This window comes from Mesoplodon densirostris, chromosome 1, assembly GCF_025265405.1.
Source record: "Mesoplodon densirostris isolate mMesDen1 chromosome 1, mMesDen1 primary haplotype, whole genome shotgun sequence".
Taxonomy (NCBI): domain Eukaryota; kingdom Metazoa; phylum Chordata; class Mammalia; order Artiodactyla; family Ziphiidae; genus Mesoplodon; species Mesoplodon densirostris.
This window is the reverse complement of record NC_082661.1, coordinates 79,995,064-80,016,326: the sequence shown is the minus strand read 5'-3', so window position 1 is coordinate 80,016,326 and position 21,263 is coordinate 79,995,064. Positions and strand designations below refer to the sequence as shown.

At 37.1% G+C, this 21,263-nt stretch overlaps 1 protein-coding gene and 1 pseudogene across 24 annotated transcripts in view; both read right to left on the bottom strand.

The window, feature by feature from the left end:
* Window positions 1-21,263, bottom strand: part of ANK2 (ankyrin 2) — a 710,689-nt gene that overhangs the window by 164,357 nt on the left and 525,069 nt on the right. For all 24 annotated transcript variants that reach the window (XM_060105174.1, XM_060105137.1, XM_060105190.1 and 21 more), the window contains 2 exons: window positions 13,019-13,117; window positions 10,736-10,834 (listed from right to left, as the gene is read on the bottom strand). In XM_060105174.1, the coding sequence (XP_059961157.1) occupies window positions 10,736-10,834; window positions 13,019-13,117 (198 nt within the window). The remainder of the gene's footprint in view (window positions 1-10,735; window positions 10,835-13,018; window positions 13,118-21,263) is intronic.
* On the bottom strand, window positions 18,824-20,259 carry LOC132492047 (RNA-binding protein 42-like; annotated as a pseudogene).

Below are 21,263 nucleotides of genomic sequence, written 5' to 3'. Positions count from 1 at the left end.
ACTCCAGTGCACCCTATACATCAACCTGAACTAATCCTCCTAAAACTATTTTCAACACTTTCCTGAATTGATTGTCATCTTACTGATCATAATTAAATATCAGTTTTTCACAAACCATGGCTAAAGATGAAGACCTTTTATACCCTAGCTCCATTGTCATAGTAAGAACAAACCTTCAATACACATTCTGATGTTGTTCCAGACCAGCTTGTCTCACCAATATTTCTACACTCACCAAGCTCAATTGTACCTCCCACCACTGTTGTAACTAATCTTCCCATGTGGAAAGTCTTCTGTTTCAATTTCCCCTCTGCAGAACTTTCAGTGATGGTCTCAGTTCCTCTGAGAATTTTTCATTAATAGAATTTGGCCAATTTCAACCTTCTTCTCTAGAATATAATCTAGAGAGGAAGGTTGAAATCATCTACCATCTTCTGTTGTTTGCCTTTGTTCCTGGTGTACTTGTCCTGACTTTGCAGGTAGCCTATGTACTTTTAAAAGCAGCTTCCTGCCTGACACTTGTTTAGAATCCTCCACAGCAATGAGAACTCTGCTGAGTACACAGTAAGCACCCAATAAACAGCTCCTGATTAACAGTTTACCCTCAATTCCTGACAATGATGAATAACTTAGATGTATGCTTCTCTCCTTTATTCGTTTAAAATTTAAATTTAACAGGTGACTTACCACCAGTTCATTCTATAAAGGAGATGAGATGGCTGGTGATGTTCTATTCATTCTCACATAACTCCAAAATACTGAAAACATTTATCTCCGTGTTCTACTTTACAAAAATGAATAAATACCTCATTACATTGTTAAGCCATTACTGATAGCTATATAGTTAATCTCCTTGGATTTGTCAACAAAAAATGAGAAGCAAATGAATTTTTAAATAAATATAGAGAAAGCAAATGAATTTTAAAAGAAAGTAAGTGAAATTTTAAAACTGAAGAAAGCGGGCTTCCCTGGTGGCGCAGTGGTTGCGAGTCCGCCTGCCAATGCAGGGGACATGGGTTTGTGCCCCAGTCCGGGAAGATCCCACATGCCGCGGAGCGGCTAGGCCCGTGAGCCATGGCCGCTGAGCCTGCGCGTCTGGAGCCTGTGCTCCGCAATGAGAGAGGCCACAACAGTGAGAGGCCCACGTACCGCAAAAAAAAAAAAAAAAAAAAAAAAAAAAAAACCTGAAGAAAGCAAATGAATTGTTTTTTTTTATTCAGAGTCCAAAAAAAAAAACCCCACAAATAAACAGATGTAGTATACAACAAATATAATTTGTAATGAATTTTTTAAATGGAGTGTCCAAGATATATAATAGGTATTGGTTGATGTCTACCCAGGATCCCTCCTCTTTTTTTGAAAGCATCCTGGTTTTTCCTTAGAGTATCTGTCTTTACTCACATAGTTCATGTAATTTCAGCAAAGCTGAACTTCTCAGCTTCCAGCTCCAGGAAGAGCATCAGATGACTTAAGCCAATCAACACATTCTATTCTCTTAGATACAATGAGTGGTTCAAGTTTGGGCAAGAGATTTAAGATGGTCTAATCAGTCAAACTCAGGATTCTCTTGTCAAAAGCTGGGACAAAGTTCCCTTATTTTAACAACAAGAAAATGTCTGACTCTAATCTTAGGTCCACAAAAAGAATAAAAATGACAACAGTATCTAACATAGAGCGCTTGCTATGTGTCATGGTTTGTGCTGTATACTTCAATCCTCAAAACAGCCCTACATTTTATGTACTATAATTACTCCTGTTTTACAGATGAGTAAATCCAGACACAGATATGATAAGTAACTTAACCCAAATCACAAGGGTAGGAGGTGGGTGATGGGGGCAGGATTCGGGATTCAAGATTGTCTGACCCCAGAGATGTTGTTCTTAACCACTGCTAAACTGAAGCCTTTCCAAGTTTAAATCAACTGCTTATTACGCTGGTCTTGATTGGTTCTCATTCTAGTTCTTCCAGACCTGCTATTTTTCACTCACTGTACATTAAGAATCAAGAGTCCTCTGGACAATTACTATAAAATTTTCAAATTTTTGGCCATATATCCCAAATTTTCTTTATCACCTCACTTTCTCCAATCTGAAAAATTTCCTTAAAACCTAGACCCTCTTCCACTTCTCCTTGGCTTCACTGCTTTGGCAGTCTCATTCAAGTCCACTGCTTTGATAACCACTTCTGTCAGATGACGCATAAATGTCTTCATTTCATTCCAGAATTCTCCCCTGAGCTCTAGACTTGCAGCTGAGACTTACCATTAAAACCTCCTCTTGGATGTCTAACAAGCACTTAAAATAAAATCATGCTCTCTACCCTCCTTCCCACCCCAAACAAAAACAAAACCTTGTCCTTATCCCGTGTTCTCTATATCAATGGACTGCATCACCATCCATACTGACAGAGGAGAAATCCAAAAGTCATCCTTGTACCATCCTCTTCCTCACCTCCCTTCTGCCATCATCACCAAGTGCTCTGAAAGAGGTCCTACATCTCTCTCAAAGCGGTTCCCTTTCACCATCACCCAAAGCAGCAGCAAGCACTCCACTCTAACTAATATCACCGACTGTCTAGAGTCAACCTCTGTAGCAGTCTCCAAATACTTTGCTTTGCTTCTGTCTTGGCCTCCCTCCAAGCTGTTCTCTGAACTGCAGCAGGTGAGCTTTTCAAAATCCAAATCTTGTCTTGCTCTATCTCCCACCTCCACCTCATACTGGACTTAGGATAAACATCTTAAAATGAAATCCTTAATATGGCTCACAAGGTCCCATAGGATCTGACTTTCTCTCTCAGCCTTCACATAAACCACATTTCCCACTCATGTTTCAACTCCCAGATTTCTTTTAGGCTCTTGCACATATTATATCATTTTCCCATAGCACACTTTATCTCCTCTTACCCCTAGTTTTCATATCATCCTTTCTTTAAGAGAATAGGTCATTGGAGGTCATTATGCTAAATGAAATGTCAGACAGAGAAACACAAGCAGCACGTGGTATCACTCATATGTGGAATCTAAAAAAAAAAAAAGCCAGACTCATAGAAACAGTGCATAGAAAAGCAGTTGCCAGGGGCTGGGGGTTGAGACAAATAGAGGTTGGTAAAGTGTATGGACTTTCAGTTGTAAGATGAATAAAGTTTGAGGATCTAATGTATAACATGGTGGCTATAGCTGATAACACTTGTATAACTGAAATTTGCTGAGAGTAGAACTTAAATGTTGAAAGAAAGAAAGAAAGAAAGAGTACAAAAGAAAGGAAGAAAGGAAAGAAAGAAAGAAAGAAAGAAAAAAGAAAGGAAGGAAGGAAGGAAGAAGGAAGGAAAGACGTGAGGTGATGGATTGTTAATTAACTCAATGTGGGGGGAATCCTTTCACAAAGTATATGTGTATCAAATCATCACGTTGTGCACTTCAACTATCTCACAATTTTACTTGTCAATTATACCTCAATAAATTTGGGGAAAAAATTTTTTTAATTATCTATGAGTTTTAAAAAAAGAGAGCAGTTTAGTCATCACCTCCTCAGACTCCACCACCTCCACCTATTAGAGAGCACACATTAAATTCCCAAATACCTACTAAGTGAGTGAGGGAAGAAGGGAGGGAATGAATGATTACTTTCAACAATTTTCTATTGGGAAGTTTTATTTAGTGTCATATTTTTCCAATTTTGCTTTGTTTTGTGGTCTTTGCCTTAAAGGATGATTGTTTTGAGGTCTTCCTGAAGGTTTCACCTACATCTTGGTTGCTGTGGAATGAACACGTTAAGCTGTGAGATCTGAAGTAAGAGGTAGACTGCTACAGTGTTATTCTCACTGTTTTCTGCTGGAGTAGCTTATCCTCCATATTAACTCAGAAGGAGAGAGAAAGAATAGACTTCTGTATGAAATTCAAACTCCATATTTATTAACAGAAATTTGGAGCTATCTTTGACATTTTACTCTTCTCCCTACAAGTCTTACCTTACTACAAATTTATTTCCTTTAAAACGCAGTAATATTGGACTTGGATAGGCTTGTGAAGGGATAAATAAATGGGACATCTACCAAAGAAATAGATTTGATGATGCTTATGCCTTAATTCATTCAATTTTTAAAGATATCAATTCTCATCATTTCTCTAAGCATATTGGAGGATGGAGAACTGGAGAAAGCATATTTCCTTTATTTAATTTGGAATGCTGAGGAATGCAGATGCTCTTGCAAACTTGTAATCACCCAATAAACTGACTTTCAGAGTCAAAAAGACAACAAAAATATCCTGACTTCTCTCGTACCTCTGGTCAAATGCAAGTAGATGCCATCATCTTAACTTTAGAGAATTTGTATTACAATAGTAACTTTCCCAATTGAAAAATGAAGAACCTTATTAAAAAAGAACCATATGTATATGTTTGGAAGAAAAGCTGAAAAGAAAACCTTTTTTGGAATCTGTGATCATGGATCCCATTTTATACTGTGTGTGTGTGTGTGTGTGTGTGTGTGTGTGTGTGCGTTGACAGAACGGAATGTTCCATTATGAGTTTTTATTTTGAGAGGCAAGGATGGCTCTATGGCCATATGGAAGCGATTCAGTGTAGTGGGCATGCTGGCCAACTGTGTAGGCTTTCTTCCTCTTCACAACCCAATTCAAATTACGTTTGACAATGGGTGAGTGCCAATGAAGAAAAAACTATTGGAAGCTACACCTGAAAAGACATTTATCATTGCATACATTGTATGCACCCCTAAAATTCTGGGGGTGTAATCAATGGTCATGTAACTTGCAACTGACATTACTGGTCATAATCTGAACATCTGAAAGCTAATAAAATAACAGCCTAATCATGTTTGTGTTACAAATAGGAAAGTCTTCTTCTGGAATAAAATTTCCAGGAGTAAATGAACACAGAGTAGTGAGCATAAAATAGGCAAAAGGATTCAAAAAAATAGAAGTAAATTCAGTAAAATATGGTATCAAGAATACCAAATCAGAATATCTTATTTGGACTAATTACCATCAATATAAAATAAAAAGAAAAATATAGTGTTCCTGAAATCCTCACAAAAGGATTGAAAACATAAGAAATTCCAAGAAAAAGTAGAACAATGTAGACAGAGAGAATAAAAATGAATCAAAACAATCACAAACCACATTTCAGAAAGTATAGTCTTCCCTGTGTTAAAAATTTTTTGGTAAGAGAACACTCCAAGAAAATGGATGGCTGAGTGTTCACAGTGCTAATGAATCCCCTTACTTGCTAGTTGTCTAGCTTCTGTGAAATGCTTTTAGTATCCCCAGCATCTGAGTGGACAGACCAGGAGAGAATGGATGGCATTTAAGCCATAGAGCTGGCTCTTGTGGGATGTAAGCAGGATGTAAGTAGGGTCTTGGACCTCCCTAGAGGAGACAGAAGGTCTCCTGGGAAACAGTGAAGTATGCTGAGTATTTTTGGAAGGGAGGGGTCCATGCCATTTGGGTTTGTGTCTCCATTGCTAATTTTTTATAAGACCTTGGTTCTCTTATTTGTGCCTCAATTTTCCCCATATCCAAAATGAGAATAATCACTGCTGATTCACATCATTATGAAGATAAAATGAGATTAATGAACACATAAAAACACTTTTTAAAATTAAGAGTCTAAGTGCAAGATATTACAATTGGGCTGTATTTCTTTGGCATCTGGAATGTATTCCAAGCAACACTCAGCTCCCTGGATGTATACTTCTAAATCAGTCTCATGAGAGCTTCTAGCCTACCCTTTCTTCTCATGAAATCACATTTTCCTCTCTCTCTATAACTGTCAGAGAACTCAAACATCATAGGCTCCACTGAATAAGGTAAAAGATAGAGAGCTACAGCTGACCGCAAGTTCTATGCTCCCCACGTTCCACAATTTCACTTAGCTGTATGGAGATATCACCTATTCTAGGACCCAGTTTGCTTTATAAGCTGTGGTAAAATATAAATAACATACGCCAGTTTTCTTTGTAAAATCAAAAACCAAATACCTATTTTTAAGTCACTTTGTTGTATTTCAGCGGTCGTTCTGATTTTAATAATTTTATATATGCACACTATAATAAAGATTTAAAACCAATACACTCATATACGAGGAACAAGAAGTAAATTTTGGTAGAGAAGATTAAAGAGGGGCGATTTCTCAGGCTAGATTTCCTTGGAAGAAACAGCACTTGGTTCATGCTTTGTACATTTTGCAGAGATACAGCGTTTATAGTTCACAAAAAGTACCAAGTAAAAATTTTTCACCTTAAACCTTTTGCATGGATTCTACTTCAGAAGAATCAGCTTACTTGGACCTAAATAGGGTTTGGGCCAAAAGAAAGAGGAATTTTAAAAATTATTCTCTGGGGTCTGTAGTGAAGGTAGAACTGTTACAGGAACTATGAGAAGCAGTTTTGCCTGGAGAAGAAAATTATGAGCAGGTAAATGAACCATCTTTGTCTCAGTCTGTCATCAATACTGACAGAGTCAATGAAGATCAAAAGACATAATGCACACAATGCACCACAGACAGTGCCTGGCAGCCGGTATTATTATTTGTACTATTATTAATATTAACATCTACTGTTAGGAATGACTGGAATACACACCAAAGCTAATTCTTATACGTGAAGAGGATACATGCATATGTTTAGCCTCCAGTTGTAAGTAAGCAAGGCACTGTGCCAAATCCTAAAACTATAAAGTGTGAGAAAAATTATCTGCTCCCAAGAAGTTTACCACCTTGCAGAAACTGTAACTATCCATTTAAAAAATAAACCTGAGATGGGCAAATATCAACAGGCAAAAAAGGCTACAAGAATTTAGAGAAACTCATCACTCTGAGAATATTATTAAAACCTTCTCAAAGTATAATTTCTTTGATAATATATAATAGGAACAATTTTTTAAAGTCATATCTCCAAGTCTAATAGGTTTACAGGTTACAAAAGTGACAAACAAATGTCTGCACAGATAGCTGGAAAGCATTCCAGCGTTACTTATATAGGACTGTTTAAAGGATGTTAACACACTTAAATTTTATGAACGTGCCTGTGTTTTTCAGAAAGCAAGCAAACACCTTCAAAGCAAATAGCATTCCTCAAATCACTCTAATTTGACTTCCAGCCCCATTATTCCACCAAAACAGCTTTCACTGAGATCATGATGAGATCTTCACACCATTAAATCCAGGAGACTAAAGAACCAAGCCAGAGAGCTACATGGTCAAGGCAAGGCTTAAAAATCACACCAAGAGCTGACTCAGTAGAGACTACACTGCTACCACACTGAGCACAGAAACTTAAACATTTCTTGACTGTCATTGTATCAGTCACATGATTCTATTTAAAACACTTAAATTGCTCCTGCTAGTATACTGGAATTCTTTATGAATTAAGCACACTGCCTACCAAAATTGGCTCTGTGCCATGTTGAAGGTCAGTCTCCTATGGATCTCATAGCTTACGTAGAGAATGCAGAAAAATTCCATAGAGGCGTACATCTCCATAACCTAGGAGCCTGTAAATGTTTACTGAGTGATTGTTCCTTGGAGCTTTTCAGAGAGTTTCCTAACTTCTTAATTCAACAATAACCTTAGTGCTCCATTTCCAAGTAACTCGAAAGTTTGTCAAATGTAAACTACTATGCAGTCACTCACGTTCCTATAATAACAGATTATTCTGCACCCACTTTGTATTATGTTCTTAAAAAGATGTAGGAGAAGGTATAATTTGAGTACAACCTTCAGAATTTATGTTGTGCATCTGGGATTCCTATGCCCTTTTTCTGGTTCTCAAAAGGGAGTGACTGTTCAACTATCATGAACATGGCTCCTATGCCAATGGCTCCTCCATTCACCTGACATTCATTGTTGTCACACAAGAAATTTGTATCGTAAACAAGACACCACCACCAAGAATCATACATAGAGAGGGGTTCACATTCCCCCTCAACAATCCTTAAAACCATGCCTTTGGAATTTGACCACACACAGGGCAAAATAATCAACCTCTTTTATATAAATTCCTGCATTTTAATTTCAATTATTAAATTATAAACTATTCTAAGTAATAACAATTTGTGTTAATTGTTAATGATGGCTACCTAAATTTAATAGCAAATGATGTTACAGGTCTTATCATATGACTTATGCATTTAGAAAAACACCCTAAATTTTAATTACTAATTGTTCTTACAGTATAAATTAAAACTTTCTCACAATATAAAAATCAGTGTGAAACTATCTGTCAGGATCTCCTACAATATAATCTAAATAGAGCTAACTGAGTACAGTACAAATAAAGATTATTTTAATCTCATCAATAATATAAATTTTCCTTTAAGATCTGTTATTATCTGGCATGATTGTGACTATGAAGAACAGCCTCATTGACACTGAAAGCAAATCACTGATTAAATGGTTTTAGCTTGTTTTCCTTGAGAAGTCTCCAAAGCATCTAATGTCTAATAAAACAGTATAACAACTGATACAATTTTTAACAAGTTTTTACCTTGCAGCATTAGATACCTGTCAACTTTTATGAAATCACTATGTTCAACTAGTCATTTTGAGGAAAGTAACCAAGCTCTTTTTATAGATATTAACAGCACCAACACATATGTGAACTCCCTGTCAAAAGTAACCTCCTACGGGCAATGGAAGGCTTTTACTGCCATGCTTTTTTAAGAACACAAACTACTGATTCATGCATGTAGTTGAATCTATATTTAAACATTCTTACTGCGATATTCTTACACTCAGTTTTCTCTTACATTCTCTAAATCAAAGGTTCTCAAAGCATAGTCCCTGGACCAGCAGCACCAGCACTACCTGATAACTTGTGAGAAATGAAAATTCTCAGGTCCCTAGCCAGAACTGAATCAGAAACTCTAAGGTGAGGCCCAGAAACATGTATTTTAACAAGCCCTGTAGGTGACACAGGCTAAAGTTTGAGAACCTCTGTTCTAAAGCAAAAAGATGTTCTCCAGCTGTAAAGAAAAATTTTTATCCCTTACTTTGGAACAGTCAATTTTGTAGTATCCTATGTCTCTAAGCCCAAGATGCCATTATACATTATAGAATACACCAGAGTTCTTTACAAATGATACCAGTTTTTTAAAGAATTTCATTTAACCAAGATTTTAGAATATGGCATATTCTCAATAAATGTTAAAATATTGATGCACACTTAACTAAAAATGTGGGTTGAAAGGGGAAAATGTGGTTATTCAAAGCAGCATGATATTATAGAGATAAAAATGGATAATGTCTTGTCTGTCATAATTTAAACAGATTCTTCCCTATAATTAAGGTCAAAGAAAATAGGGCTGTTTCTAACTTTTCCCCATTGGTATTTTATGGGTCCAGAACTTGTGCCATTTATACAAGTAGAGTCATGTCTGCACGATGAATGAATGAACAATATAGGTAACACATATTCCTATACAAAGGCCTTCAAAGGCCCAAAGAATGGATAGAGAGGAACTGGTTTGTTTTGCCAATAGCCTGCATGGTGTGGCCTATGTTATTAGAAAGGCGAAAAACTTTAAAAAATAGAAGAAATGGATTTGATTATAAAGATATGCACCTCAATTTCTGCATAAATATATAACAGATACTAAGAGTAAAGCTTTGGGCAAAGCAATATTTTCTTCCCCTTTCAACCAGAGAAAAAATAGGGATCAAATTTATAGTATGATGTATTTTGATTATTCTTTTAAAATTGTACTTAATTTCATTTTAAGAATATCATTCCCTATTCTATACAATTGTTATTACATGCATCATAAAGCTGTGGGTCTCGAATTTTCCTTTCCCTTAGGAGCTTTGTAAAAACCATATTTTACATGTGAAGTACCCAAAGTAGTGTGATTCCCACTTTATAGCAGATTTCCCACTGGAATACAAATCTTTTGAGAATTTTTTAAATTTAAGAAGAGAAAATACTTTTATAGAGCAACATAACTTGCATGAATAATTCATCTTTCACAGACATCACTGTCATTCTAGAAAAAACACTATATTTTCTTTTTTTTTTTTTTGCACTTAAAGACAATGATAGATTGTGAACTTGTCAAATTTTCAGTTATATTAAGAGGAGATGATGTGCTAAGTGAAGTAAGTCAGAAAGAGGAGGACAAATGATATCAAATGATACCATATGATATCCCTTATATGTGGGATCTAAAATATGACACAAATGAACTTATCAATGAAACAGAAACAGACTCACAGGCATAGAGAACAGACTTGGTGGCTGTTAAGGGGGTGGTGTGGTGGGGGAGGGAATGGGAGTTTGGGATGAGCAGATACAAATCATTATATCTCTATATGGATAAACAACATGGTCCTACTGTGTAGCACAGGGAACTATATTCAATGGTTTTCTATATGGTTTTCCTGTGATAAACCATATGGAAAAGAATATGAAAAAGAATGTATATATATGTATAACTGAATCACTTTGCTGTATAGTGGAAATTAACACAACATTGTCAACTAACTATACTTCAATAAAATAAATTAAAAATAAAAAAAGAAGCTAGAAAAAAAGAGGGAGATGATGACACATCACGAAAATAAGAAATGTCATGGCATGAGTTAATGAAATAACTTGCCTGAAATAAATCACAGAGCATTTATAGTGAATCTATCTACCCAACAGCTGACTAAACCCATTAAAACAATTTCACAAGGCTGTTCTAAGTTAAATTCATTTATATAAGAATAAATCTGAATGTAATACCTGAGACTGTGCATTAATATTGGCTCCTTCCTTAACGAGAACTTTGACAACTTCTGCTTGTCCAGCCAAAGATGCAATGTGAAGAGCAGTATTTCCTTTCTGTTTTGGAGAAACAAAATGGAAAATGTTGGAGGCTTCCAAATTTTGTAGAAATCAAAATGTACAGGTATTTTCAATTTTGCTGATGATTTGAAGTGGTTAAAACTTGGCATTCTATCAAGATTGCAGCCCACCTTGGGAAAAGATAATTTTTACCATCAAAACATTGGCCATCCCATACAGTGTCTTCCTTTTCTATCCTGCACAATTCCAGTTGAGTGTTAAGAACGTGAAAAGACTGAGTTCTTACTGAATCATATAATCTGGGATGTGTGTACTTGCGTGTGTGTGTGTGTGTGTGAGAGAGAGAGAGACGATATTACCATTCACGTTATTACCACAAGAGTCCTACCCCAAGATAATATAAACTAAAAAAAAAAAAAAAAAAGTTTATCTGAACCATTGAATTTATTTCACCTTGCAGAGAAACTTAGGAATTTTCAGTGGTAGAAAAACTGACAATTCACAGTTGTATTTCGAGTCACTGGAGCACATGGTTGTTCAAAATATTTGGGGAATAAAATAATAAATTTCACATGAACTATACAATGTTACCAGTAATTTCTATCATTTGCTACATCAAAATTTATCATCAACAGTACCAAACAAAACTGAAAAATAATTTAAACCTATCATGAAAAGAAAATATAGGCTAAGAGACTGAAAGATGCCTATCATGGGATTAAAACAAATAACAAAAAGAAAAATAAAAACCAAGCAAATCTATACATTCAAAGCCATAAATTTTGGACACTAGCTCTCTTTTTGCCACCTACTCACTGTGGGCCTTTATCCACTCATACTATTTTGAAGACTTACTTGCCTTCTCTTTAAATGAGGAGACTTAATGAGATATTTTTCTGGATCTAAAATTCTACAATTGTAATCTGTGATTAAAAATGAACCTATATTTTAAAACATCAACAGAGTTTAAAGGAAAGGAAACAAATGATAATAAACAGTTAAGCAATAAAGAGTGATTGGTTTAATGAATATATTATTATGAGCAACTCAGGGGAAGCAGATAATTTGATATACATTCAAATTGACATTCTTAAATATTTGTTTAACATTTATCTCATGTTGTCAAGAGAAATGTTAATAAAAATGTTTATTCTCTCTTTAAAGTAAGGAATTTCTTGCAAAGCAAACATATTTTAACATCTTTGGAACTGCCAAAGAGTTCTTCGCTTGTTTTAGTTTTTGAATTTCCACTAGAACTGCTGTACACTATACTGTGAGCAGGGTCAGTCTACATTTTGGCAATTATGTATGAGGTGTTGGAAACCCAGGTTAACTGGCCATATCCCTAATTTACTCCAGGGCTCTTGATGTCTATCCCTGATTAGACTAATGACCAGGCTGGGGGTTTGAGTGCTTGCCACCTCTCTCTGCATCTCCCACGACCAAACCGTCACACTGCAGCCCTGGTCAAATGGCGTGATTCTGATTGGCTACTGTTTTTTTTCCAAATTAAAAGTTCACCTTCTAAAGATAAAGATTTGTCACCACTGACATTTTTTTAAAACACCTGTTGCTTCTGAAATGATCCCCCAAAGACAATGTTCAAATATATTTAACCAAAAGAAGTATCAACAAGGAAGTAACAGGTTGTAGTATACCAAGCATCTTGTAAATTCCTTTAAAAATGAGTCAGATTTCTTTACAAACACACGTTACAGTGACAAAATCTAATTTTACCCTAATAATTCAATCCATGATCCCCAAATCCCTTTTCCATTAGAGTATAAAGGATCTGTATATTCTCTTACCAAGTTAAATGAATACATTAAAAGATATAACAATTTAATGAAAGCATGAATATTATTTATTCATTTTCATTGAGAAGTGTATTATATCAATTATTTTAAAAAATGAATTAACCTTGGGAAAATAGGTGCTTTTGTCTACAGAGTATTATATTAGTCTAGTCTCTCTGTGAATCAAAGGAAAAAAGATAGAATACTAGAAACTAGAGATACAGAATTCTTCAATCTCTGATAAGTCCCTAAACGAAACCATTCAAACTCTGCAAAGTTTAATGGACAGGATTTCGATTTCAGTTCTGCACTGTTAAGAATCTTTGGTGTTCCAGCAAACCTCTGAAATGTATAACCCGGGAAGAGAAGCTTTAAATCATTTCCTCTTTTCCAAGGAAATAAATCCTACTAGCATAAACATTACCTTAGTGGCAGAATCCACAGCGGACCCTCTTCCCAGTAGCTCATGAACCAGCCCCACATGACCTTCCTTGGCAGCCAGATGGAGAGCGTTGAGTCCATTCTGAGAAGAGAAACAAACAAGGCCTCAGAAGTGGAGTAATGATGAGGCAGACAGTGGCTGATCTTATGCAAGTATGTAACCCAGAAGATGGACAGACTCTGATCCCCTCATTTTCTCTTTCTTTTTGCATTAGCTTGAAACTATTAATTTCAGAGAGACTAATTTCTAGGGATTTTGATTCAGAGAGGCAAAGATATTATCCACATTAGAAATGTGGATCTGCCACTTCATTTCAACAAACTTTCTTTTTAGACTAAGAAATATCTAAATACTTTTCCAATGAGGAAAGAAAAAGAGCAACTCTATATCATTTGTTGTGTCAGCCAGAAATAAAATTCTGTAGTTTCTAGAACATAAAGAACTTTAAATAAATCTTACTTTTTTAACAAATGGGAGAGAAATGTCCTCTTCATAAAAAGTAATTAGTGTCATAGGACAAATTCTAAGGTAAAACAACTTTGTAAGGACAACATTGTACTTAAAAAAACATTTAGCACTATGTCACTAATTTGTCTTGAGGGTTTTTTTCAAAATTTTATCTTATAATCTATGATAGGACTGTAATATCTGGTTCCCATCTATCTAAATTCCAGAAAAATCCATTACTCACCATAGCACTGAAAAAACTCTTTGAAAATTTCACTAAATATGGTATCTACATATATTATACTGACAAAGTTTGAAAGCAGATCTTGTCATACATATAGGAAGAACCAAATACAAGTACAAATTGCTTCATGGTAAATTTCCAATTTGTGGTCATTGTATATCTTATACTTAATGGTTCTCTTATGAAAAGTATTCAGGCTTTTATATGTGACTCAAGAATAAAGTAATATTTGTTTTTCTTCTTTGCAAAACATGGTCCTGGTTTGTCACCAACATTTAACTTTGAGTAGCTGACAAAGTTGTATTCAGTACTATTAATACATTCATGTCATGGTTTCCTATATTTACTGGCACAAAATGATAAGAATTAAATTTATTATTATCATTTATTAAATTAAATTTTGAAATTTATGATTATGTATATTCCTAGAAAATTTAACAAATGAATTGACAATATAATAAAAACTTGAAAAATATGAAGTTTTATGACCCCTGGATTCTACTAGTATGCAAATGATGTCAATGGTGTTGACTGTACACAAATGATTCCCCAAAGAAAATTAATTTTCACTCCCTTTACCAGACCAAGGAAAGCATTATATTTTAAAGTTGTTTTCTGAGTTAATTACTCAACACCCAGTCTCCTTGGCAACAGGAAGTATTTGATTTATACAGAGGTAATCTATTTCACGAACAGTAAACTCATTCTAACAAATAAGGAAGGGAAAGCAGTATGTCCGTTGGGTAGGATTTTTTTTTTTTTTTTTTTTTTTTTTTTGCCGAACGCGGGCCTCTCACTGCTGTGGCCTCTCCTGTTGCGGAGCACAGGCTCCGGACGCGCAGCCTCAGCGGCCATGGTTCACGGGCCCAGCCGCTCCGTGGCATGTGGGCTCTTCCCAGACAGGGGCACGAACCCGTGTCCCCTGCATCGGCAGGCGGACTCTCAACCACTGCGCCACCAGGGAAGCCCGGGCAGGGATTTTTAAGGAGCTAACTAAGCCTGATAAGTTAAGAGGCTTTAACTTTCCCGATATCTTTTTACTTTATATATTCTTCAGCATGACATTTATTGATTTTCCTAAGTTGTTTACAGGAAGAAATCTTTTACTCTGTATCATGAGCCACTGCTTAAATGTTTTGGAGAGTGGGTCCATTCTTTCAGTCTGTAAGAATCAAATGTTCCAATCTTTGGGAATTGTTGAAATAGCCTAGCAAACTAATATTTAAATAATTTTGCATTTTAAGATGTTTCTTTTTTTTAAAGATGTTTCTTGTAATAAGTTACCTTTCCTTTTCCTCAATTCCTACCCTAGACTGGCTTGAAAATGATCTCAACAGTGCATTCTGAATGTAACTTTCTATGAAATTTAAAATAGACAGGTTTGAGAATTAAGACTTTTTAAAGGTGTAAATTTTTATTTGATTACATGAGTGACTAACTTTCTGAAGGTTAGAGCATTTGCGATACTCTTCTCAATCTCCCCTCTGGGAGATATTACTCCCGTCACTACAGCATCGGCTCAGCTGAAACCTTTAACTTGCTGTAGACCACACTGTTAGAACACTAAACTTACTGTGTCCATGTTTCAATAAATATTGATAAAAACTTTTTAAACCTTTAACAAAGGTAACAAGACACCATCTCAAATAGAATATAGTTGACACAGTCTAAAAACTTATGAAGTTCAAATATATATTTAACTTAAAAAATTTCAGGGGCTTCCCTGGTGGCGCAATGGTTGAGAGTCCGCCTGCCGATGCAGGGGACATGGGTTCGTGCCCCGCTCCGGGAAGATCCCACATGCCGCGGAGCAGCTGGGCCCGTGAGCCATGGCCGCTGAGCCTGCGCGTCCGGAGCCTGTGCTCTGCAACGGGAGAGGCCACAACAGTGAAAGGCCGGCATACCGCAAAAAAAAAAAAAAAAAAAAAAAAAATTCAGGAGACATTATTCTAAGGAGGACTCCAATGCCAAACTATTTCTCTTAGTTTACTCCAGACTTTTCATGAATTCAAAATGTAGCCAACCTCATTTTCACACACACAAAAACACAAACAGAAAACATTTAAATCTGCAGAACAGGGTAGAACATTTTCTCAATAATTGGCCAGCTTTCTTCTCAATTAATTACAAGGCTGGGATCTAAATTAAAAGAATTTTATGAGGACAAAGTACCTTTATGGGGGGGCACAAAGATCCTACTACAAATCACTGCAATGTAGTTGCAATTTATTTAAAAAGTCATTAAGAATATGATTTAAATTTTTATATGAGGGAATAGTTCAGAAATAAAATTGTCTATAATATGTAAATCGAATTCAGGATATACATATGTCTTCAAGATCTCTGTAACAAGGGAGATCAGCTCGGTGCTTTGTGACCGCCTGGAGGGATGGGATAGGGAGGGTGGGAGGGAGGGAGATGCAAGAGGGAAGGGATACGGGAACAGATGTATATGTATAACTGATTCACTTTGTTATAAAGCAGAAACTAATACACCATTGTGAAGCAATTATACTCCAATAAAGTTGTAAAAAAAAAAAAGATTTCTGTAACACTAATACTACCAAAACTAGAGTGATTATAAAGACACAGATGATAATAGGTGAAATTCTAATTATAAATGTAAATTCTTAAGCTGCCTTCTTTTAAAATACAGTCAAATTGGGACTGCTATCATATCGTTGAATTCATGTCATTCAGCTGTAGGAAACAGAAGACAAGCAACTTTCTTTAAGCTAATGTTTTGGTTTTAGAATTTCTAACCCAAAATATATTTAATTAGCAATTGAATATGTTGGGTAATTGTTATCAGAAAAAGCAACTCAGCAGCAACTGGACTTAACACCAAAATGTTTGATCTTGTGAATATAAGCTAACATGTAAATTAATCATGTTTAAAATAGAAAGTGATAAATAAACCTATTTAATAGTACAGCTCAGCTAACTCTTTGAGAATGTATTTTGTAGTTAACCCATTTGGGTGAGTCCCTCAGATCATACTTCTAAAAACCAAATTTCCCATAGGAGCTATGCTAACGCTCTTTAGCTTTCCACAGTCAATTACCAATACTGGCCCACATTCCAAAGGATGTTTTGTTGTTAGATATTTTTCACTTTGTTGGATGTGGGGTGGGAAGGAGGTAGACGTGCAAAACTGGTCAGACTTTTTGTATTTCGGTTCAAATACAGGGCAGGGCTTAGTATTTTCCCAGTAATGCCTCCCACACATATGGTATTTGAGGCACATAGGTCCTTTTTTATATCAAAACAGAAGATATTGTCACTTTCTGCATTCATTAGAACACCCATGATGAGCTTACTGAGCTCTGGCCAAAAAGTGTTCTGAGGCAAACTCATATTTAACAGAAACATTAACTATTCATTCTCCTAGATTAATATCAGAGTAGACATTCAGTGAGATCACCAAAAAGCAACATACCTGGGACATGTTATCTCTATTCTCTACAGAAATGGCTTCACGGAATCATAAAATGTTACTACGAATTTGATTTTTACATAAGGCAGATACAAGCAATGTCCATTTGAGCAATATTTATGTCCTTGTGTCTATTTTTAGATGGGTTATCTTGATGAACTATTGTTGAGTTCAATAGCAGGAAAAATTTTAGTAATAGGAAAAGCCACTATGATTATTCTCACTAATCTTTAATTTAGGAAAATTGCATAATTCAATGTGTTTGTCTTTTTTCACAAGTTTAGAGGAAACACAGAATAAATTCAGTATCCATTGGAATTAAGTAACACACATCCTTATTCCTCTCGTCTTTTTACTTGGTTTTGCTTTTGTCTTGTTTAGTTTCATTTTTAATAATATCAGAATTACAGTATACTAGTGAGTGTGTATATATTGAATATATGTTGTGCCACCAATACTTCATGGCAAAAAAAAAATTGTCAGTGATTTTGCATCTCAGAACAGCACTATCGGGCTTCCCTGGTGGCGCAGTGGTTGAGAGTCCGCCTGCCGATGCAGGGGACACGGGTTCGTGCCCCGGTCTGGGAAGATACCACATGCCGCGGAATGTCTGGGCCCGTGAGTCACGGCCGCTGAGCCTGCGCGTCCAGAGCCTGTGCTCCGCAACGGGAGAGGCCACAACAGTGAGAGGCCCGCATACTGCAAAAAAAAAAAAAAACAGCACTATGCCAAGTACTATTCTCACTTAGTTTTATGTATTCCCTACCTGATAGGATTTATATACAGCAATTATACTTTGATAGACAGAGTTGCTGATTCTAATTAGCTACTCAGTGACTCAAAATACTGACCAACACTTTGGAAAAAACTTAGAAAATTTTAAATGATTCAAAAATCAAAGACAAAATTTTAAGAGAAAAATTCAAGAATTAATTAAATCTGAAAAATAGTAGGCTAAGCAGTAAGTTAATATCCTCAGTATGTTTGAGAATAAAATCATTGGTATTATAATTCTGTTGAAGCAAACCTGGAGGAAAATAAATAAATTCCCAGTAAAAAGAATTTAGATGAGCACTGGAAGAACATCCTTATCACTGAGTTAAAGAATATTGGAAATATTTCTTTTTAAGGTTTTAAAAGTTTAAATATTTCTCATTTGTATGTGATTGACTGAATGTGGGGATTTTCTTCCTTTTTCTTTCTTCCCTTCCTTTTTATCTTTTAATCCTTCTTCTTCTACTACTACTTTTTTTTTTCTTTTTTTCTTTTTGAGACAGTGTGGTCAACTGCAGGAATAACATGGTGATGGGAATGATAAGAAATGCAATCTTCTCCTTGCTCTACTACTAACCAGAAGTGTGAATTTGGGCAAATCACTTAACCTCTCTGTGGTCTAATGGTCTTATCTACCAATAATATTTATAATGATGACAATGAAAAACAATGATGATGATGGTAAAGAAATAAACATTTATGAGCACCAGTTATGTGCCCATCATTGCTTTAGCCTTTTTCGGGGGGTCGGGGCAGGGAGGAACATAAATTTATTGAAACTGGTTTTGGGGAGGATGGGTGAGTGGATAGTTATGGGTTTTCCAAAAAGAACTGTGGGTAGCAGCCAGCGCCCAGCCAAGAGGGTGTGGGTGCTCAGCCACAGACCCTATCTCAGTCCCAATTTCTTCTTCTGCTTCTTGCACTCAAGGCCCAGGTTCCGGGCCTTCCACGTGCTCTTCTGCAGCTTGGTGGGGCGCAAGCCTACGTACTTCACATTCATCTCAACACACGGAGCGCACATAGTTGCTGGGGTCCTTAAAGCTGAAGAAGCTATAGCCCATGATCTGCCAGTGCCCTTGTCACAGATCCCGTTAGCCTTAAAGAAGCATGGGAAGGGAAAGAGGCTAAAGGTGAGTTCCAAGATGGCATCTCCATTTCATTGCCCAGATCCCCACAGAAGATTCGGAAACCATCTGCATCCCACTCCAGCAGGCTGGGGTCCTCCCAGCTGCTCCCAGCTGCCGGTGAGAATGCTGTGTCAATTTCTCTGGCTTTCCTTTCTTCTTGTCCTCACCCAGGGACTCTGGGATCTAGAGGGTCACAAGGCCAGGGCGAGGGGGCAGGGGCCAGGAGCTAAGGAATGTGCGCTGGAGGCAGTAAGCCTGGCACACTACTTCCAGCAGGAGGGGCAGGGGCTCAGGCAAATCCATGGTCAGGGCCAGTGGTAGGTGGCCAGGACCCAAAGACCAGGACCAGCTGGGGTGCTTCCTGCCCTCACAGCAACCAGCACCCTAGCCTCCTCCAGCCCAGCTGCTGCCACCACCACTGCCTCTTCCTTCTCTTCCAGAATCAACCCCAGGCTGACGCCCAGCTCTCGGTATGCTGCTGGCTCTTCTAGGAGAGGCCTCAGAGCAGCCATGGAACCCAGGGAAGGGCTTCGGGACCCCGAGCCATTGGTGACAGCATTAGAGGTGGTCCTGGGGGGGTGGGGGTCCAAGCAGAAAAGGGGGCCCACGGGGGCCTGGTGAGGGGGCAGCAGGGCCATGGGGCGAGGACTGCCTGCTGCAGAGTAAAGAGCAGCATGTGCTCTCTGTAGCACATGGGGGACTAGTGCTGGATACAGGAGAGGAGCCCTCTGTGGTGGGTGCCACAGCTGTTCATGGCAGGAACAGGGCTTCTCCAGCCTTTGGACAGTCCAGTTGAATCCAATCATGGGGGCCAAATGCACCTGGAAAGGAGGTACACCACAGAGGGAGGGTCACCCACCATGGGAGGAACCACTGTGGCCACGGTGACTGCCCAGGTCTGGAGAGTCTGTTGGACCTGCCAGTATGTTGGTCGCTATCATTGGGCAGGCACAGGAACTGCTGGGAACTGCATCGCTTCTACCATGGGGACTATGGGCACTGGGGTACAGCAGGCATAGCAGTTGGGATTCCAGTTACCAGAGCCCCAGAACTTCCTGCTCAAACAGGGCCGTCTCTGCCTCCATCTCTTCCAAGCTTTCCTTGCTGCCCTTGCCCGGGTGCTGGCACCAGGGCCCAGGACCACAGGTCCTCCTGCACCTGGAGATCACAGGGCTGGCCTGCCACCTGCTATCATTACTGTGGCAGCATCCTGAATGGAGACCAACCAAAGCAGGCTACTACTGATAAGTCTTTGATATTGGCTTTATGTAAGTTAACGTGGATAAAAGAATATGAACTTGAGTCGTTTGAAACAATCAAGAAATATTCATTGAGCTGGCTTATTGTGAGCAAAATATTGATTGGGCTTATAGATCTGTGAGTCCCAGGCAAGATATCACTTTGATCTACAACTTTTGGAATAATTCTATTTCTATATAATATCATTAAAATGTCTAAATATACCATGTAGTTTAAAAATAAGATCTTAAGGCTACTTTGAAACAACCATGTGCACATTAATCAACCTTAAAGGACAGAGTTATCTTTTTTGTTTAGCACTTCTATTAAATTTTTATAAAGCAATATTATAACATTTTGTTTATAATCAAATTTTGCAATAAGCTCTATTCTCCATTTCTCTTGATGATTCTATGAGATATTTTGCCCATTGACTGCTTTTCTATGATCATATAAAACTAGTGGATGAAACCCCAGGTAGAACTAATAAAAATTTTATACCACCATTTGAGCATTGGTTACATTTCTGGCACATACGGAAAGGGTAGAGATTAGTCCATTTTTAAAAGTTGAGGAACAGATTCAAGAAGATACAGCTAACAATACATGAAACTTAAATGCTTGCATCAAAATCCATTAAACTGTTTTGGATCTTAGGACAAATCTGTAATTAATATAAACTTATCAGTTAATCAACAAGCATTTGCTAGTTACCCACCAAGTACTCAGCTCTAGGTGCTAGGTTCTAAGGGAGGACCAGTGACATAGTTTCTGTCCCCAGAGAGCCCCCCAAATATTTATTATTAAACAATTGAAAATCACCTCTGTGCTAGCATATACTCATCCATGATTTTTTCAAATCTTTGGCTATTCTACTTTGCAAATCTTACATGTTGAATTAAGGGTCCTCCAGTCTGTCAGAAAAGTACAACTAAATATATAACTTCCTTAATAACATTA